The sequence below is a fragment of the Scylla paramamosain genome, chromosome 35 (assembly GCF_035594125.1).
Source record: "Scylla paramamosain isolate STU-SP2022 chromosome 35, ASM3559412v1, whole genome shotgun sequence".
In the NCBI taxonomy this organism is placed as follows: domain Eukaryota; kingdom Metazoa; phylum Arthropoda; class Malacostraca; order Decapoda; family Portunidae; genus Scylla; species Scylla paramamosain.
The window spans coordinates 16,845,889-16,863,976 of record NC_087185.1 but is presented as its reverse complement, the minus strand read 5'-3'; the positions used below and the strand labels follow the sequence as shown (position 1 = coordinate 16,863,976).

General features: G+C 37.8%; 1 protein-coding gene across 1 annotated transcript in view; it reads left to right on the top strand.

Annotated features, from left to right (window-relative positions):
- Positions 1-1,841: 1,841 nt before the first annotated feature.
- Positions 1,842-18,088, top strand: part of LOC135090723 (MAM and LDL-receptor class A domain-containing protein 2-like) — a 106,691-nt gene continuing 90,444 nt past the window's right edge. The window contains exons 1-22 of the mRNA XM_063987746.1: positions 1,842-2,062; positions 2,226-2,405; positions 5,336-5,489; positions 6,395-6,497; positions 6,786-6,900; positions 9,412-9,549; positions 9,860-10,063; positions 10,388-10,546; positions 10,970-11,122; positions 11,446-11,558; positions 12,287-12,436; positions 12,602-12,851; positions 13,199-13,346; positions 13,519-13,624; positions 13,870-13,975; positions 14,271-14,414; positions 15,391-15,594; positions 15,750-15,911; positions 16,372-16,521; positions 16,815-16,933; positions 17,105-17,251; positions 17,508-17,642. Coding sequence (XP_063843816.1) covers positions 1,999-2,062; positions 2,226-2,405; positions 5,336-5,489; positions 6,395-6,497; positions 6,786-6,900; positions 9,412-9,549; positions 9,860-10,063; positions 10,388-10,546; positions 10,970-11,122; positions 11,446-11,558; positions 12,287-12,436; positions 12,602-12,851; positions 13,199-13,346; positions 13,519-13,624; positions 13,870-13,975; positions 14,271-14,414; positions 15,391-15,594; positions 15,750-15,911; positions 16,372-16,521; positions 16,815-16,933; positions 17,105-17,251; positions 17,508-17,642 — 3,204 coding nt within the window. The 5' untranslated portion in view covers positions 1,842-1,998. The remainder of the gene's footprint in view (positions 2,063-2,225; positions 2,406-5,335; positions 5,490-6,394; positions 6,498-6,785; positions 6,901-9,411; positions 9,550-9,859; positions 10,064-10,387; positions 10,547-10,969; positions 11,123-11,445; positions 11,559-12,286; positions 12,437-12,601; positions 12,852-13,198; positions 13,347-13,518; positions 13,625-13,869; positions 13,976-14,270; positions 14,415-15,390; positions 15,595-15,749; positions 15,912-16,371; positions 16,522-16,814; positions 16,934-17,104; positions 17,252-17,507; positions 17,643-18,088) is intronic.

Genomic DNA, 18,088 nt, shown 5'->3' with positions numbered 1-18,088 from the left:
CAGGGCGGCGGGCAGGTGAAGGCTGCAAAACGAAGACTCACGAATCGTGCCCTGGCTGGCGGGCGCGACTGAGGTCCGCCACGCCGCGATATATCAGTAATCAGCCGATGACAAACACTGGCCTCACGAGGACCTGTTGAGCCAACTCCACGACGACATGAAACAACCCAACTAGACATACAAGACAGGAGAGGGAAGCCATTGACAAAGTAGCACTCGACGCCTGAGAGAGCAGTCCGCCACTGACCACCACGTCCACAGGGGCGGTTTTCTAGCCCGCCGAGGCGGCAAAGGCGTCCTTAGCGCTACCCCGGAGGCTGGACGCGGCGCACTGTCCACCCTGCTCTGGAGGACCCATGGAGACTCATCACTTTCAATTACTTGAGCAGCGCTTTTATCCTGGAATGAAAACAAATGGAAGAATTTGAGCTGCTGGTGAAATATCCAATGAATCATGGAGGCTGAGTGACAGACAGACGCGGCACCAAGAATCCAACAAACAAACGGACGGTGGCCAGCCAGCGGAACCCGGACGAGTGACAGCTGAACGGACAGGTAAGCTCAAACTCTCCCAGAAAAAGAACATAGAGATTATTGACACACTAAACACACCCGTTGCGACTTGTGGAACGCGCCGGGGAAACTGACGGGGAAACATTACCGCCGGGACCACGGGGACCACGGGGACCTGGCCACCTCGAGGACCACGGGGGGAAGATCTAAGAGACCACACAAAGTCATGCAGACTGAAAAGGGCCAGGGGAGGCTGTACACTGGACCACGGGACTCTTGGCCAAGACTTCAAGAGCAGGAGAGGTTACGGAGATTGCTCGAATACAACTTTCAGGATGGGGCGAGGCAAGGAGAACCTCATAGTGGTCCACGCCACGAAGGCGTCACAAAGTCATCAAGTGTCTGTCATGCCGCTTGCTATGTCCAGCACGGGTGTTGTGATGCCACCTCTGCTCGTCCCTTCACTGTTAGCGATAGTGACGCTTGCATCTGTTTGCTTGTGATGTTTTGTTATAATGGAGGCAAAGTGGCGGCTCTGTCTTTGTGAGGGATGTGTTTGTACGCCTGTGTGAAGCAGTGTTGTTTCACGCGCGCAGAATGAGTCATGGGGAAGTCCACAATGGTCACGTGGGAAGGAGCAGCCAGTCGTAAGATAATTCCTCATCAGCATTAAGGATGCTTGAAAGAAAAGACTAGACAGGTTTATGGATGAGAATGACAGCTGAAAATACGAGTAGATAAACATGTTTCGTACAGGGCCTGCCACGTGTACGTAGACCTAGTGACTTTTTTTAAGCTGTCCTTTGTTTTTATGTTCTTATGTTCTTATTTTCTTAAACTCTGCAGTATACAATTAATATCTACATGAATTTGTTACTCCTCCAAAATTAATAAATGCTTAGTGACGTCCAGTGCTCTCTGGAGCCTCGTGGCGGAAGCGGCTTATACTTGGAACACAGTAACCATTCTGACGCATATCTTACGTCACCACCTCCCCTTCTTGTCCCTTTATATATGACCATCCACTGATACAGTTTCTTTGCTACACGTAAAACAATTTCATGTCACCGTGGCAACTATATTAACTTGCTTCGTCTGAAAATCATGCAATAAAAAATGTATATCGTGACACGGACGTGAATCAGAGATATAGTACATAATAACCTCACAAATAAACCACTACAGCCACCAAGTAAATAACAGATAATCCTCCTCCCGCCCACGGTATTGTTCCACTATCTCTCCTTTATTCCAGCAGCAGCAGCGATAACCGCCACCCCCCACCAGCAGGAGAGAGATAAAACCCAACCTATAGTGTTCGATCCCGCTTGCCGTCACTTCTCGTCACGCCGCGCCGCGCCTCTGCTGTCCTCGCGCGCTGACGTGAATCTTGACTTTGGCTGCTTTGTGAGAATTTGTTGCAGTGGATACGAAACAAGAAAATTGCTTAGTGAAGGAGAGTTTTTCCGGCGCTGCTCCGTCACCATGCGGGCGGAGAGAGCTAAAATGTGCCCCTTACCCTTGCTCCTCGCGCTCTCTGTCCTCTGGGGTGAGTCGAGCGCGTTGTTAAAAGAGAAAGCAAAAATAGTGAAAGAAGACCAGAAAAATGAAAATTTGAAGTCGCTTGAATATAAACACCTGAAGGAGTTATTCTTTTCGGCGAGCGCACGACGGGCAAGCCAAGCACTCCTAACCCTCATTGTCTCCTGCAGCAGGCGCGGTAGTGTGTGACCTTCATGTCCCTGCTGAGGACTCCCCCACCACCAGCCCGGCGCCTCTCACCCTCTGGCACTGTGACTTCCAGGAAGACATGTGTGGGCTGACCCCCGTGGACACCCTGGAGGGTTCCTGGGAGCGTGTCGACACGATAGACCCAGTACCCGAGACGCAAGGTCGGTGATTGTGCGGCGAATAGAGAACCTTTTAATCCTTAACCCCCGGGATGCGGTAACCTTCCCTCATTCTCAATCCTGGGATAAGATTAGATTGTTTTGTCCAGTTTAGTGACTACCTCTTATTGCAACCAGTGACTCACGTACTGTGTCTAGCAATACTCAGTGTTAAGACGTCTCTAGTTTCACATGATCTGGCTTTCATTAGAATATCTTAATAAGGATCAAGATACCATCCTCATACCAACGGTTGAATAATATAATAGATACCAGAAAACATTACATATTTTTACTCTTAATATTTCTTCATTGTAACCTCCAAAATCTGTTTTGTTAATGGTCAAATACATCGTATTTTTGCTTAAGCCTTTCTCCAGTTCATCCACACAGTACGGTAAATTAAAAAAATCGAGAAAAAAAAAAAAGGTGAATAGATAAAACAACAAAATTATCCCCTTCATTAATAGAATAAATAATATCAGAATAAATTACACGTAGTTTACACTAATTCTTCTCCAGGAGAGCCGCTAATAGCATCATCAAAGAAACAAATAAAGAAAGAACAAATGATGATAATAACATGCGACATTTCTCTCATTGATTTTACTTAAATGAGTCTAAGTGAGTCAATTCCACACTAAGGGCAAACACACAGGACTTTTTTTTTCACATTGACTCGTCCCTCTAAAGAAATCTTTTAAAATTTGTTAGTGAAGGAACGGCAAATCCCAACAAATATAAGGAACATTTCGTCATCTGGATGTTTCCTCAACACAACCCCTAATGATGAGTGCAATGACAACACAGTAAGCGACGCATTTTATCCACTAATTCCGCATCAGTGAATCCTCAAAGCAATTCCAGTTATAAGAAAAATAGAAATTTTATCTAAGAAATTTGTCTAAGATATCACATTTTTGTCTATCATGTCTCATTAGATAGAAACATGTTGATATTAGTCAGTAATTACTTGAAACAGCCAATTAAACTCAATCAGAAGTCTGGCTGATTAAAAAGAAATGAAGAAAAGAAAAATAGTTTGATATTTGCTAACAAAACGGAAAAGATGTGATTATATATATATATATATATATATATATATATATATATATATATATATATATATATATATATATATATATATATATATATATATATATATATATATATATATATATATATATATATATATATATATATATATATATCACACACACACACACACACACACACACACACACACACACACACACAAACACACACGAGCGTAAAAAATGCCGTGAAATGAGTGTTAATTTCTTTGTAACTATTTTTTTTAGGATCCCATTACTGTTAGTAATGAAGGATGTTTATTATTTCATTACTGGATTGATTCCCAATAGTTCACTGAGAAAAGATAGCAAGGGGTAAATCTATTTCTTTCTGTTATACTTCATTTTACTTATATTTATTGACTGACTGATTGATTGATTACCATTAGTGGATATTAGATGTTTAGTAATACCAGGCAATGTCCATGTTTATACCTGTTAGGTATTAATCTTCACGAGAGTATTGCTGCACTATATACTGAAATTAATAAACTAAGTGAAGGAGAACAAGACAGAGCAGTGATATAATCCAGCAACCCTTAAGCCGTCCAGATAACATTGACAGCCTTGGTCATACGCATTGGCCTGCGTGGATGGTATTGGCTCAACTGTTTATCAATACTACTAGTAGTAGTAGAGAATGTATGAGAGAATGTGACTGAATAGTGATGCAGTGCAGTAAAATGGAATCCCTTTAGTCCCTTTTTACCTTTCATTACTTAGAATCGCCAAAATAGCTGGATTTGTTTTTCTTCGTACCTTTAGTCAGCTTCTATCACGCGTGAAAAAACTAATAATTGAATATAATGTGACAAACTTACTACCCAGGCCATTGCCACACAAGTAACGGTCTATACATTTCTACAAACACAACAGTAATCCTAAATCAGATCATATTTTGCTTCTTCCATACTGCGTTAGTTTATTTTATTTATTTATTTATCTATATATTTATTTTATTTATTTTTTTTTATTTATTTATTTTTTATGTTACTAAAGTCAATGTACGTAATGAAATCAACGAGTCTAGTTAAGGCGTTTGAAATATCTTGTAATAGTGGCCTGTATTTTGAAATATGGAGGGCTCATTTTTTTTTTTTTTCTAATACTGTTAAAGTTAATATAGTGTAAAGTAGTGAAATCAATGAGTCTAGTTAAGATTTAAAGTCATGTTGGTGCTTGAAATATCTTGAAATCTTAGCCTGTATTTTGAAATGTGTGGGGCTCTCATGGGAACTGTTTTTAAATGCCACAAAATTATTGATCGAGTCCTCTTGATTTTTTTCCCTATCATTAAGATTAAGAAAATGCCTTAAAAAAAAAAAATAAATAAAAAAAATAAATAAATACTCAGCTCCACTAAAATCTTTCAACCATTTTACTGTTGTGGTCGAGTTGTAATTAATTATTTGGATGGACATCAAGAAATAGGAATATGAGGTTAATTTCATCTTGATTGTTTACATCAGTACGTTTTTTAGAGACTGTCGTACAAAAATAAATCTTGAAAGTTATAGATGAATGACTAGCATGAACAGTGAAAATAATCGGGATAAGACGCTGTAATATTTTGGGAGTGCATTTCCGTGCAATCTTATTCTCTCTTTTAGTAGTAGTAGTGGTAGCAATAGTAGTAGTAGGCCGGGATATGCCTTTGTAACTGCTTGCCTTTCTCTCTTCGATAACTTTTTTTTTTTTTTTTTGTACATAATGATTTTTGTCTTTTGTTCCACAGTTTGGCTATTTTTTTTTTTTTTTTTTTTGCTTCCTTTTCTGTTTCTGTAGTGTCACCAAATGATAAAATCTTGGTTAGAATATCTTCTTTGTTTTCTACGTAAGATTCTTGGAGCGTCGCGCTGGCACCTGGCATGGCCGCAGGGGAGAGGGCTGGCCTGCTGTCACCTGCGCTCCCTCCCTCGGACTCCCCTCGCTGCCTCACCTTCTACTACTACCTGGACGGCGCCGAGCCAGGCCAGCTCACTGTCCTCCTCAGGTAACTGGACGTGGTAGTGTCCCTCGTTCCTCAGCGAGATATGCTGCAGCTGTAGAGATGGTTATGAAGTCTTGTACTGAATCATGTAGTGTAGTTTAGGGAACAGATGGTATTCAGAGTTAGTATCCCAAAATACTCTCTCTCTCTCTCTCTCTCTCTCTCTCTCTCTCTCTCTCTCTCTCTCTCTCTCTCTCTCTCTCTCTCTCTCTCTCTCTCTCTCTCTCTCTCTCTCTCTCTCTCTCTCCGTATTGTATTTATCGTTCTCCGCTATCCATTCTGTTCTGTGAAAGAACAGGGAAAGATAAAGGTGACAGACAGGCTATTATTATTATTATTATTATTATTATTATTATTATTATTATTATTATTATTATTATTATTACTATTATTATTATTTGTTATTATTATTATTATTATTATTATTATTATTATTATTATTATTATTGTTATATTATTATTATTATTATTATTATTATTATTATTATTATTATTGTTATTATTATTATTATTGTTATTGTTATATTATTATTATTATTATTATTATTATTATTATTATTATTATGATGATTATTATTATTATTATTATTATTATTATCATTATTATTATTATTATTATTATTATTATTATTATTATTATTATTATTATTATTATTATTATTATTATTATCATCATTATTATTTTCTTATTTATTTATTTATGTATTTATTTTTTTCTTTTTTCATTTCATTGCATTTTTTTTTTTTTTTTCGCTAATTCAGTTATTTACATCAGAACGAGATAGGCTAAATTTTCTGAGATGTTCTCCTTGCGCAGGAACAGACAAAAGCCGTCAATGTTTCTGTTAATATATAACAAATAGTTCTGAATGTGCCAAGCCTGACGCTGGTTTTCTTCTGTTTTGTAGGGAGGGAGAGGATCCCGCCGTGGCTGTGTGGACGCGGGGCTGGCCTGAGGGGCCGCAGTGGAAGGCTGCCTACATACACCTTGATCTCAACACTTCTGTCTCAGTGAGTCTCGCGTGAAGGCAAATTTATGGCATTCAAATTGATTACATGTAGAATAAGGTTATTTCGTGTGTGTGTGTGTGTGTGTGTGTGTGTGTGTGTGTGTGTGTGTGTTCGCACCCGCGCACGCTTTGGCAAGACGTATTTGAGTTTTTTTTTTCAGGATGAAGCATAGTGTCTGGTTATCACAGAAATGCTAAATTGATCTTGAGAATAAATAAAACACCAAGTTCATAATGTTCAGGAAATGTTTGTTACATACAGTACAAGGAAATCGTTGATGTTCCGCAGGTTTTGTTTGAGGGCGTACGGGGCGGCAACCTGATGTCTGACCTGAGGCTGGACGAGATCAACCTGAAGGAGGGTTCTTGCGACACCATCCCTCCCACTGACATCACGGAGAGGTGTAAGTACAGTTCTCTGCTGCCCTCTAGCGGCGCCTCCAAGGTATTTTACTTAGTACGTGAATGTGATAGTGTTGCCCACTAGTAGAGAACAGATAAAATACTGTGCTGAAACAGTCTGCAGAATATCAGGCGACTACAATTATGCAGTTTATTTTCTGCGTCTTTAACACTATTAGACTTTCTACCACCTCAATCAGGCCATTACAGTCTCTCTACCACAGAGGTTCTCAAACTTTATTGCTTGGTGGGGCACTAGTGATTTATCTTGGACTTTGATGGCACACCAATTCTACAGTCAGTGTAGTGTATACCTATCCATGAAAATTACAGTGCGCACTGGGGAGACAATCGCGGTGCACAGTTTGAAAATCACTGTTCTACTTGTTATGCTACTAGTTAATTTTATAAATCTTACCGATAGCGGTTCCTTATGTAGTCTATTGTTGGCCATCTCCAGAACGAGCAAGCTTGTGGGAAAGCGAAGTTTTAGTGTGGGAAAAGCCTAAATAGGCCAAATTTGGGAAACGCAGAAGTCTAAGGAGAAAACCTCGCTTTTTTGGGAAATCTCTAAAAAACAGTCAACAAACAGGGAATATCCGCCCACCCACCCCACCCAGATTTTTGTTTTGTTTTGGGATCACACATGGCTATGCTACAGTGATGTGATCCGTCTTGTATTACATCGCAAATTTTAAGGCAAAAAAAGAGAAAAAAACAAGGCTAAGAGAAATCGGGAACCAACAATGAAAATCTCAAGATGTACAAAGAAAACCTAAAAGTGAAGAAAACTAAGAAAAAGCAGTAACTAGGAGATGAAGCAAACCTGAAAGTAAAGAAAATTAAGAGAATACAGTGAATACAAGATGAACCTAAAAACCTAAAATTGTACGAAAAAAAAAAAAAAAAAAAAAAAAAAAAAAAAAAAAAAATATATATATATATATATATATATATATATATATATATATATATATATATATATATATATATATATATATATATATATATATATATATATATATATATATATATATATATATATATATATATATATATATATATATATATATATATATATATATATATATATATATATATATATATATATATATATATGAAGGTGCTGTTAGAAAGACCCTACCTTCACTAAGAACAACAATGCTCCTCGTAACCAATGAAGAAAATGCTAAACCAAATATAAAGTTAATAGAAGTAGCAGATGACTGTGGATTGCAACTAAATAAAGAAAAAGCAACATACTGATATTTAACTCCAACAGTACTACTTAAAACTGAATAAATAAAAGTCACTCATCAATTAAAGTATTTAGGAGCAAATATAAAGAACAAGAGAAACTTTCTGCTTGAACATAAGAATATTATACAAGAAGCAAACAGATATGCAAACATGTTACCATCCACCACAAGAAGAAGCTGCAATAAAGTTATCATAGGAACAACATATTGGAAAAGTGTTGTTCTACCATTAATAATGTTGAGTGAGAAATTTGTATTGTACACTATACAAAAATAAATAAATAAATAAAAATACACTACAAAAAGCAGAAAACAGAGCATATAGATACATAATGAATCCTCCAATCTATACCCTAATCAGTGCAATGAGAAGAGAAATAGGAGCATCATCTCACACAACAAGAGACATGAAGACCAAACTCAAGTATGTAAGACACAATATGCAAGATAACAATACTTTACTAAAAGCAATATTTGAAAATATAGTGGTACCTTGAAAGATCCATGGATAAAAACAGTTAAGACATATATGTTAGAAATAAATATAAATATCAATAAAATAAGAGAAATGAGAAAAGAAGAGATAAGCAACAAAATCAAGGAGTGGGACAGAATTAGAAACTAAATACAGTTTAACTATATACAAAATGTATAAAAATTAAATCAAGATGGAGACAGCAATTTAGAACAAGATCTTACCATCTGGCTTGCTGTTAAAGGCTAGAACAACATAATACCATGGAGTTAGGATGGAGGAGAAAACGCAGAAATAAAAGAAACTAGCTGCCCTCTATGTAACTATGACAAATAAAACCTAGAACATTTTCTGCTATACTGCCCAAAGTTACAAGACATTAGAAACACTACAAAACTCCTTCAACAACCCTATTACACAAACACACTGGAAAAATTCTTACTCTTTGATAGAGATGATAAACAACAAGAATACAAGAACATTATAACATCACTCTGAAAAAAAAGGATACATTTAATAAGACAGCAACAGCAGCAACAGCAGAAAAAAAAAAAAATTGGGGTGCCGTTTCAAAGCCAGTATCCCAAAATACCAACTGAACTGAACAATGCCGATGAGGCAGGTACTTTGGTTTCACTATGTGACATTAGGCTTCGCTAATCAAAGCAAATCTTCCTTTTCCTACCAATCACATTACAGAATGTATGGACCTGTCTACTAAAGCTTTACCAATGAACTTTTGAGCACCCTTAATTTCATAATGCACTCTTTCCTTCCAGTCTGGTGTGATTTTGAAGAAGACCTGTGTGGCTTCACCTTAGAGGACAAGCTAGGGAAGTGGATCTGGACATACTACAATGATCCTGAAGCTAATTTCACACACCCAGATCAAGACCACACATACAACAGTGGTTATGGTGAGACTTGTGTTTCTCCTTATTTAGAAAAGAGATGGGAATCAGTATCTCTCCTCAGCAATAATTGTCTGATTGTTTGTGCTCATCAGTTTCCCAGAATGGTGATCATGTTTACTGTCATGTTAATTAGAACTCACATCTAGAAAAGTGCAGCTGTTATACTTTGAATTATCTATTGTTATATAGAGATCACTGTTTTGAGCTTCATGACATATTAGGAGCCCATAATTCAACAAGTGTGATTGATAATGCTTAGCACAACTACATTTTCAAGATATATTGATGTAAGACTGCATCACACATCCTCCAGGAAAGTACTTGGCTGTCCCCCTGAATTCCTCAAAGAGTGGTGTGGTGAGCAGAGTGCAGACACACAAGTTTTCCCTTGAGGAACACCAACCTCAGTGCTTCTCCTTCTGGTACATGCACAATGGCCACTCCAATAAAGACTCCCTATCTGTGTATGTCAAGCATGGCATGGATGTCTTTCCTTCAGCCATTTGGAAAGAGAAAAGTGAGTGCCTTGAACCGAGTTTTATATGGTTAATGTTTCCTTGTGTGTATGCTTTCATTTAAAAAAAAATTTGTCATGCTCATTATTTTCATTTTACCTATTTTTTCATTGAAACATGGAACAAATATGTAGACTGAATTCCATACATATACCACTACCAGTGTAATCTTACAATTTCTGTATAGTCTGCACATAATAGTATCTTGAATATTTTGAAGCATTTAATAGTATTATTGGTCTAGTAAAATTTGATAACGTAAAGATTTGTGTTGATGGTGAAAGTGTGATCGAAGGTGGCACTTACATATATTATTTCTGCCACAGATGAACACCACCTGTCCTGGCTGGAGGCAAACATCCCCATTCCATCAGGCTTCATGAACTTCCAGGTGGAATGGGAGGCATACCAGCAGTCAGAGAGTCAGGATGGAGTCATTGCCATTGATGATGTGAAGCTTTCTGCTCAGGAGTGTCCCTCCATAGGTACAAAACTTTGGCCACATATTGTATTATTGTCTTCCTTTGCTGTGATCTACAGTGTTTCAGACTTTGAGATATCCGATCCTCTTCATCTCTTTCTCTCACCTTATTCATGCATTCTTTCATACCCATAATATATATTGCTGTTGTTTGTTAATTCTCTACGTTCACCAGCTTCTCAAAGTATTCCATCCTTTTAACACTCTCTCTCTCTCTCTCTCTCTCTCTCTCTCTCTCTCTCTCTCTCTCTCTCTCTCTCTCTCTCTCTCTCTCTCTCTCTCTCTCTCTCTCTCTCTCTCTCTCTCTCTCTCTCTCATTGAGCTTTATTTCCACAGCTTATAATAAATAATTCCTTTTTTTTTTTTATATATATATATTTGTGTAGAGTACTTATGAATCACTATGTCTTGGCTTGTCCTCCCTCAGGCAGCTGTACGTTTGAGACTGGCACCTGTGGCTGGCAGAACTTGTTTGAAAATGTGAATGTGACTGAGGATACAAATGACTGGCTTCAGGGTTCTGGTGAAGATCACCTCAATGATGCGGGTCCTGAGACTGACCATTATAATGACACTTCAGGTAATGTTTAATGCTGCTACTCCTGTAAAGTAAAGTGTTTTTCCCTGTGATGAAAGATTAGATAAAAAAGAGTTCATATTAAGGTGCTGTTATTTTAGTTATGTTCATTTTAAAATATTGAACTCTGAATACTCATTAATATTTTATCTGGCTTTTGTGTATTGTAAGTTTAAGTATTTTTATTTAATGAACCTGATATTTACAAGTTGTTGCATGGTTATATGAAAATTACATTCCAGGTAGTTTACATTGTATTTCTTAACCTTTTTATATAACTCATGGTTCTGGAAAACTTCTCATAATGGCACAGTTCTTCCTTCCAGGCAAGTTCCTCTATGTTGATGGGGTGGAGACAGGGACGGCTGTGCTGGAGAGTCAGGTGTTGGTTCCTGAGCAGCACAACGACTTTTGTTTCTCCTTTTGGTTCTACATTCAGGTAAGAAGGGGTTTTCAGACATTGCCTGAGTTGCCATCAGGCTTTCATTGAGGAAGAAAAAGAAAAAAACTTATACAGTTGCATGCAGTGTAATTTTGATGATGAATTTATCTAGCACTAAATGGCATAAATACAAAGTTGTTATTACAATATCACAATATTGTATTTTACCGCATTTCTTTGATACCAAGCCTATATTACAATGAAACATTACATAATTTAGTTGAGTGTCACTTCATTCATGAAAACAAGCTTCATGTTTGTATAAGTCAACTGTAGTCATTTGACACTATCTCACCAACTTACATAATTGTGGAACATCTTTTGTATTTTATTTACCTATTCTATTTTATTTATTTTTTTTTTTTTTTATGTGAGAGGGACCCTAGCCAAAGGCAACAAAAAGATTAAAAAAAAGGCCCACTTGACTGCTAGTCCCCAAAGCAAGGTTATTTGTATGACTTGAAAACTGTGATCCTAAAGCAATTTACCTTTATTACCTCTTATCTTAAATGATTATTTAGTGAAGGGGTACCAGATTATAAGTTCAGATTAAATGCATCACAAAGTGACACAAAATGAATGCTACATCTCTAAATCTTGCCTTAGATGTGCAAGAGATAAGAAATCTTTCAATATTTTATTTATTTGGAATCAGGTGTGTAATTTATGAGTCTATGCATTATGTACATGAAGCTTTAAAGTACTGTATATATTTTCATTACAAGGGTGAAGCAGATGACAAGTTGGCCATCAGTGTTGTGGCTGACAGTGGCAAGGAGAAGGAGGTGTGGGTGGCCAGTATGACGGACAGCTGGGCTCAAGGCCAGGTGCGAGTCAAAGCCACAGAATTAATTTTCATAGAAGTGGCCTATCAGGTGAGGAAATTTTTTACTTCATTGTTCATCAGATTTATTTTACATGCCAGACTGTAATGGTATAGTCATATAAGAATCCTATCACACTGACATTGTGGTTAGTCTTCAATATTTTAATTGAAACCTTATGGAGATCTTAAAATTAGGAACTTTCCATATCCACAGCTGTACATTCGAGGCACACGCACCTCAGACAAGTCTGTGATTGCCCTGGATGACTTTTCGTTCAAGAAGAAGATTGAATGTCCTAAAAAACCTCAAAATCCAGTGACAGAAGGTCCATCAAGCTCCTCCACTCCTTCCCCAAATGTGCTGTGGAGCTGTGACTTCACCAAAGACAAATGTGGACTCACCATGTCAGGGGAAGGAGACTGGTTCCTCACAGAATATGCCAACACAACACAACACAATCATGGTAGGTTTTTTTCTTTTTTTGTTTGCAAAGTCTATTTCAAGCAAAGGGGCTAAAAAGAGAGAAAAAAGAAAAAGGTCCACACCATACTGATTTACTACATAAAAAAAAAAAACACAGAAGAGATTTTTGAGATATGAGGTTTTGAATTCCAAATTGGGTTAATTATGAACATCTGAAGAGCTTTCTAGAAACTGCTTTCTGTTTCTTTACATAAAGGATCAAGATACAGTATGTTCACTCTAATTTATTTAAGGTTCTTTTTTTCTCTCTGTTTTACAAGTGTCTGTTTGGAACAAAAGATAATTCATACTGACGAAAATAATTTGCATCTGTACCTAATGTTGCAGATTATATGTGCTTAAGTTTCTTGAGTATGGAAGGGGAGGAAGGTCGAGCTGCCCTCCCACATCTTGAGGTTCATGAAGGCCCTTCATGCCTCTCCTTCTGGTATATGATTGGAGCAGTGAACCGTGGCAACCTCTCCATCATGTTCACGTGAGTTCTGGTGGTTATGTGAAGTGTTTGTATGACATAATAATCTTCATCAAATGCCCTGTGTGAAACTGAAGAGATTACAGAATTAATTTTACTTACTTTTTTCCATTAACAGTTATGAAATATTGAGTTTGCCTTGGTTTACTAAGTCTGCATGATTATTGGTTTTTAGGTCTGAAGATGCTGGTGCAAGTGAAGTAATTTGGGCTCGCTCTGAGGCTTCAGGCAATGTTTGGATCACAGCAGATCTACTTATACCTCTGGACGGCTCCACACTGGTAAGCACTTGATAGATTCCTTCTCTTATCTCTCTTACTTACGTAATTCCTAAAGCTAACACTGATTACCATTTGTATTCAAGTATTGTAATTAAATGAAAAATGTGTGTTCTACTTTCCAGAATTGTAACTATGCTAAAGGCAGTGTTTGTGATTTTGTGCATATGATCCATCCTGAATGGCCTATGTGTTTAATGTGTGCTATAAGTTTAAGATGTTTCTGTGAAGTAGTTATATTTTTACAGGTGGAATTTGTAGCTGTGACTGGACAGCAGAATGATGGTGTTCTTGGCATTGATGACATTCTTGTGGCTGCTGATACTTGCAGTCATGTCTTTCCTGATGGTTGGTGTAAGTAAGACTTCTTTTCATCCTTTTATCCTTAGCATTTCTCTCAGGTATTAAGGAATGGACAGTCACTTCTTGCATATGCACTCAAAACTTTGTCATTGTTTTATACTTCATGTTTCATTAGGTACAGTTTTCACATAAACCAATAATTTCAACATATCCAAATATCATCTGCTATATGCATCTCAATCTATATGTGATATTTCTCTTATATCTTGCTACGGTCAGCATTTCACCATTCACTCATCCTTGTATACTCCACATGTTTTGGCTCAGTGAATGACTTTTATTTCAGGGTGTGACTTTGAATATCCTGATCTGTGTGGGTTTAGCACTGACCCAGGTCTAAATGACTGGATGTGGTTCTCTCCTGTTCAGAACCAAAATAATTCACAGACTCCTCATATACCTGCTGATCACACCTATCAGACTGGCTATGGTGAGTTGTCATTGCACATCATCATCCTCAACAAGGCAAGATTCACCATCAAAGACTATTCACGCTCATAAAATAGCATCTTTCATGAAAAGTTTCATATTGTTAAAAGGATGATAACTTTCTGAATGTCTTTCATCCACTCCTAACTCTTGCTTTGGTCCATCTCATCCAGATTAGAAAATTTATTGGTGTACTGTTTTGAATTCTTGACTCCAGTGTTTGTTTCTCATCCCACACAATGGTAGCAAAATCATTTACATTATTCTTAGTCCAGTCACCACATACAGTGCGTAGGATAAAAATATTACCCACTCTCCTCTTGCATGCAGCACACAGCCAAACACTATTCCTTGGTTTTGGTGCTCTAGCTACATTGCTTACTGTCGTCATATTCATTTTACCTCCAAATTCCATACCCTTTGCACATAATACAGTAAAATCCCTCTCATCCGGCATTCGAGTATCCGGCAGCTTCAAGTATCTGGCACATTTTTCCCCGAGCCTTAGAATCAATAAAAAATCAATCTGTACTCATAAAATCGATTAAAATTCCCGCGCGAGGCATACTTTGTCCCCTCGCCACCAGAGTGCACTGCTTCACGCCACCTGCGGCCCACTGCACTGTGTTTACTCAGTGACTCAGTCCCGCGTGTGCACTGTTTATCGCCTGACGCCTTCATCATGCCTAAAGCTGTAGAAAAGAGGAAGCATGTTGTGCTTACACTTAAGCAACTGATCAGATCAGCTGCTGATTAAGATCAGCTGATCTTTGTTATGGTAAGATGCGTGAGTGTAGGGTGGTGATTGTGGACATAATTTCACTTCTATTCAAGTATCCGGCATGTCGGCGGTCCTGTTGATGCCGGATAAGAGGGATTTTACTGTAGTAGTTTTAGGCTATGTATAATTGTAAAAAATACTCTGCTGTGAAATTAGGGAAATGTTTGCCATCTAAGTCTGTGATTAATGTTGTCAGGCCATTATATGGAGGCAGCATTGGTGCCCAGCAACACTGAGGGTAGAGTGGGTAGTCTCAGAACACCTTGGATATCCCAGCCCCAAGACACCCCAATGTGTGTTTCCTTCTGGTATGTGCACAATGGTGCCACCAATGTTGACAGTCTCTATGTCTATGCTAACATATCTGGACATCTAGGAGATCACCTGTGGCAAGAGAAAGGTAAGTCTTATACATCATATCATCCCTAAAACCTGATTAATTTAATAATGAGATGTCTGTATTACTTTTTTATAGTCACAAAAGTTTTTAGTATGACTAATCCATTGGCTAGTAATGTTTGATCCTTGATCTGCCAATTGCCTTTATCTCCCCAGCCAGTTACATTGATACCTGGCTGTCAGCCTCAGTGCCCATCCCTGCTGGGGACCAGCAGTCAGTGCAGGTGTTGTGGGAGGCTTGGCAGGGCAAGAGGGAAGACCACTCCTCCATGGCCGTGGATGACATCAAGATCACCATGCTGCCCTGTGACACTCTAGGTCTGTCTTCTTTTTTTGTTTCATTTCTGCATGAAATTTTTTCTTTAAATGTTATATTAAGTAAAAAAAAACATAATGTGACATACCATAACTGTCAGTGGTATGAGCAAACTTATTACAGTGATTTTTTTTATTTATTTATTTTTTTTTATGTAGGAAGGACACTGGCCAAGGGCAACAGAAATCCAATAAAAAAAAATGCCCACTGAAATGCCAGTCCCATAAAAGGGTCAAAGCAGTGGTCAAAAATTGATGAATAAGTGTCTTGAAACCTCCCTCTTGAAGGAATTTAAGTCATAGGAAGGTGGAAATACAGAATGGTGACATAAGACAAAATCTGAAAATTTCATATACAGTTAACATAATCTTATGTAGTACTAATTTTTTTTGTTTTCTTGTGTTAGTTTCATGTGCCATTGTTTCAAATGTATGAAATTTATTTTTATAATTTTGTTGACAGGAAGTTGCACTTTTGAATATGGAACATGTGGATGGCAGAATGTATTGTCTGGGGAGGGACTGGCCAATGAGACAGCCTGGTTAGTGGGTTCAGGTGCCACTGGTGCTGACCTTGATGCTCCAGACACAGATCACAATGGAGACCGTGAAGGTTAGAACTTAACTTGACACATTGAATTCTCTCTCTCTCTCTCTCTCTCTCTCTCTCTCTCTCTCTCTCTCTCTCTCTCTCTCTCTCTCTCTCTCTCTCTCTCTCTCTCTCTCTCTCTCTCTCTCTCTCTCTCTCTCTCTCTCTCTCCTCTCTCTCTCCTCTCTCTCTCTCTCTCTCTCTCTCTCTCTCCCTTGGCATTAAGATGTAGCCATTTTTCTTTCTCATGGATAATGAGCTACAAAGAAACTAAAGAATAGAACTGTTAAGAAGATAAAAGCACTTTTCTCCCACAGCTATGTACCTGTATGCTGACTCCATGTTTGCTGAAACAGGCAAAGCAACACTGCAGAGTCAAATGTTTGTCCCAGAAGAGAATAATGATCTCTGCTTTCACTTCTGGTTCTATCTTGAGGTACACTATACTTCAAGCTAATGATGAGAAATCAATTTTAAATCACCTTCTCATGAAGCAATACATGATACATATAAGTACATATTACTGTTTTTGACTAAGTTTTGAAGTGAAACCACAATGTAAAACAATGACAATGTCATGATGTTTATACATTCATTCCTGATGTAGGGAAGTGATGTTAACCTGGCAATAGAGTTAGAGGCTGAGGGCTTCTCCCAGAAGGAGATTTGGCACCAGAGTGATGGCAGCAGGCAGTGGAAGGAAGGACAAGTGCATGTCAAGGCAAAGGATTTTTTCAGTGCTAAGGCCTACCAGGTACATATGGTCCTCAGGTGTTGTTCATTATGTGTTGTATGTAAAAATGGAGAATATGTGAAAAGTTATATAGGAATAGTGCTAGCCAGGTTTATTACCCTTGCTGAAAAGTTTTTGTTGATTAAGATGGGAATATGAAATACAGGTCTTAAGTTAAGCATTATTGTAGTCCAATAATTCATCCATATGGGTACATATCTGTGTCACTGTAACATTGATAAGACATGTGGGTAATACTGCTGTGGCTCCTTTACAGGTTTTGATCATTGGAGAAAGAAATACAGAATGGGATGCTATTGCAGTTGATGACTTCAACTTTACTGTATTTCATGGCAGTTGCCCAGTCTTGCCACAAGTAGACACGACCACAACGACCACTCCAGCCCCAACGGTATTGATTTGCATTTTACATTAACAAAATTTCCATGCATACAAAGTTAATACTGCTGCATTCTCATATACTGTTTCTGGCATATCAGTACATAGGTCTTTGGTACTTTGGCACTCTAAAGATTGTGCCAAGATGTCAACTATTTTATGGAAGGGTAGCTTAGACAAGGTGCATGTATGCATTCATTAACATTCTTAATCATGTTTGAATATTTCCTCTCTCTCCCTTTATTGCACAAGCTTAGCAGAAATCGGTTACTGATTGTACAACAGCTGACTTTTCAGATTTTTAGCAAGATTTGATCTTGCCTTTATATGAAATCTTTTTACAAAGAACTCCTTCCAGAAATCTCCAGTCTCACTATCCATGTACCTCATTCTTGCTTGATGTAACACTCTCTCTCTCTCTCTCTCTCTCTCTCTCTCTCTCTCTCTCTCTCTCTCTCT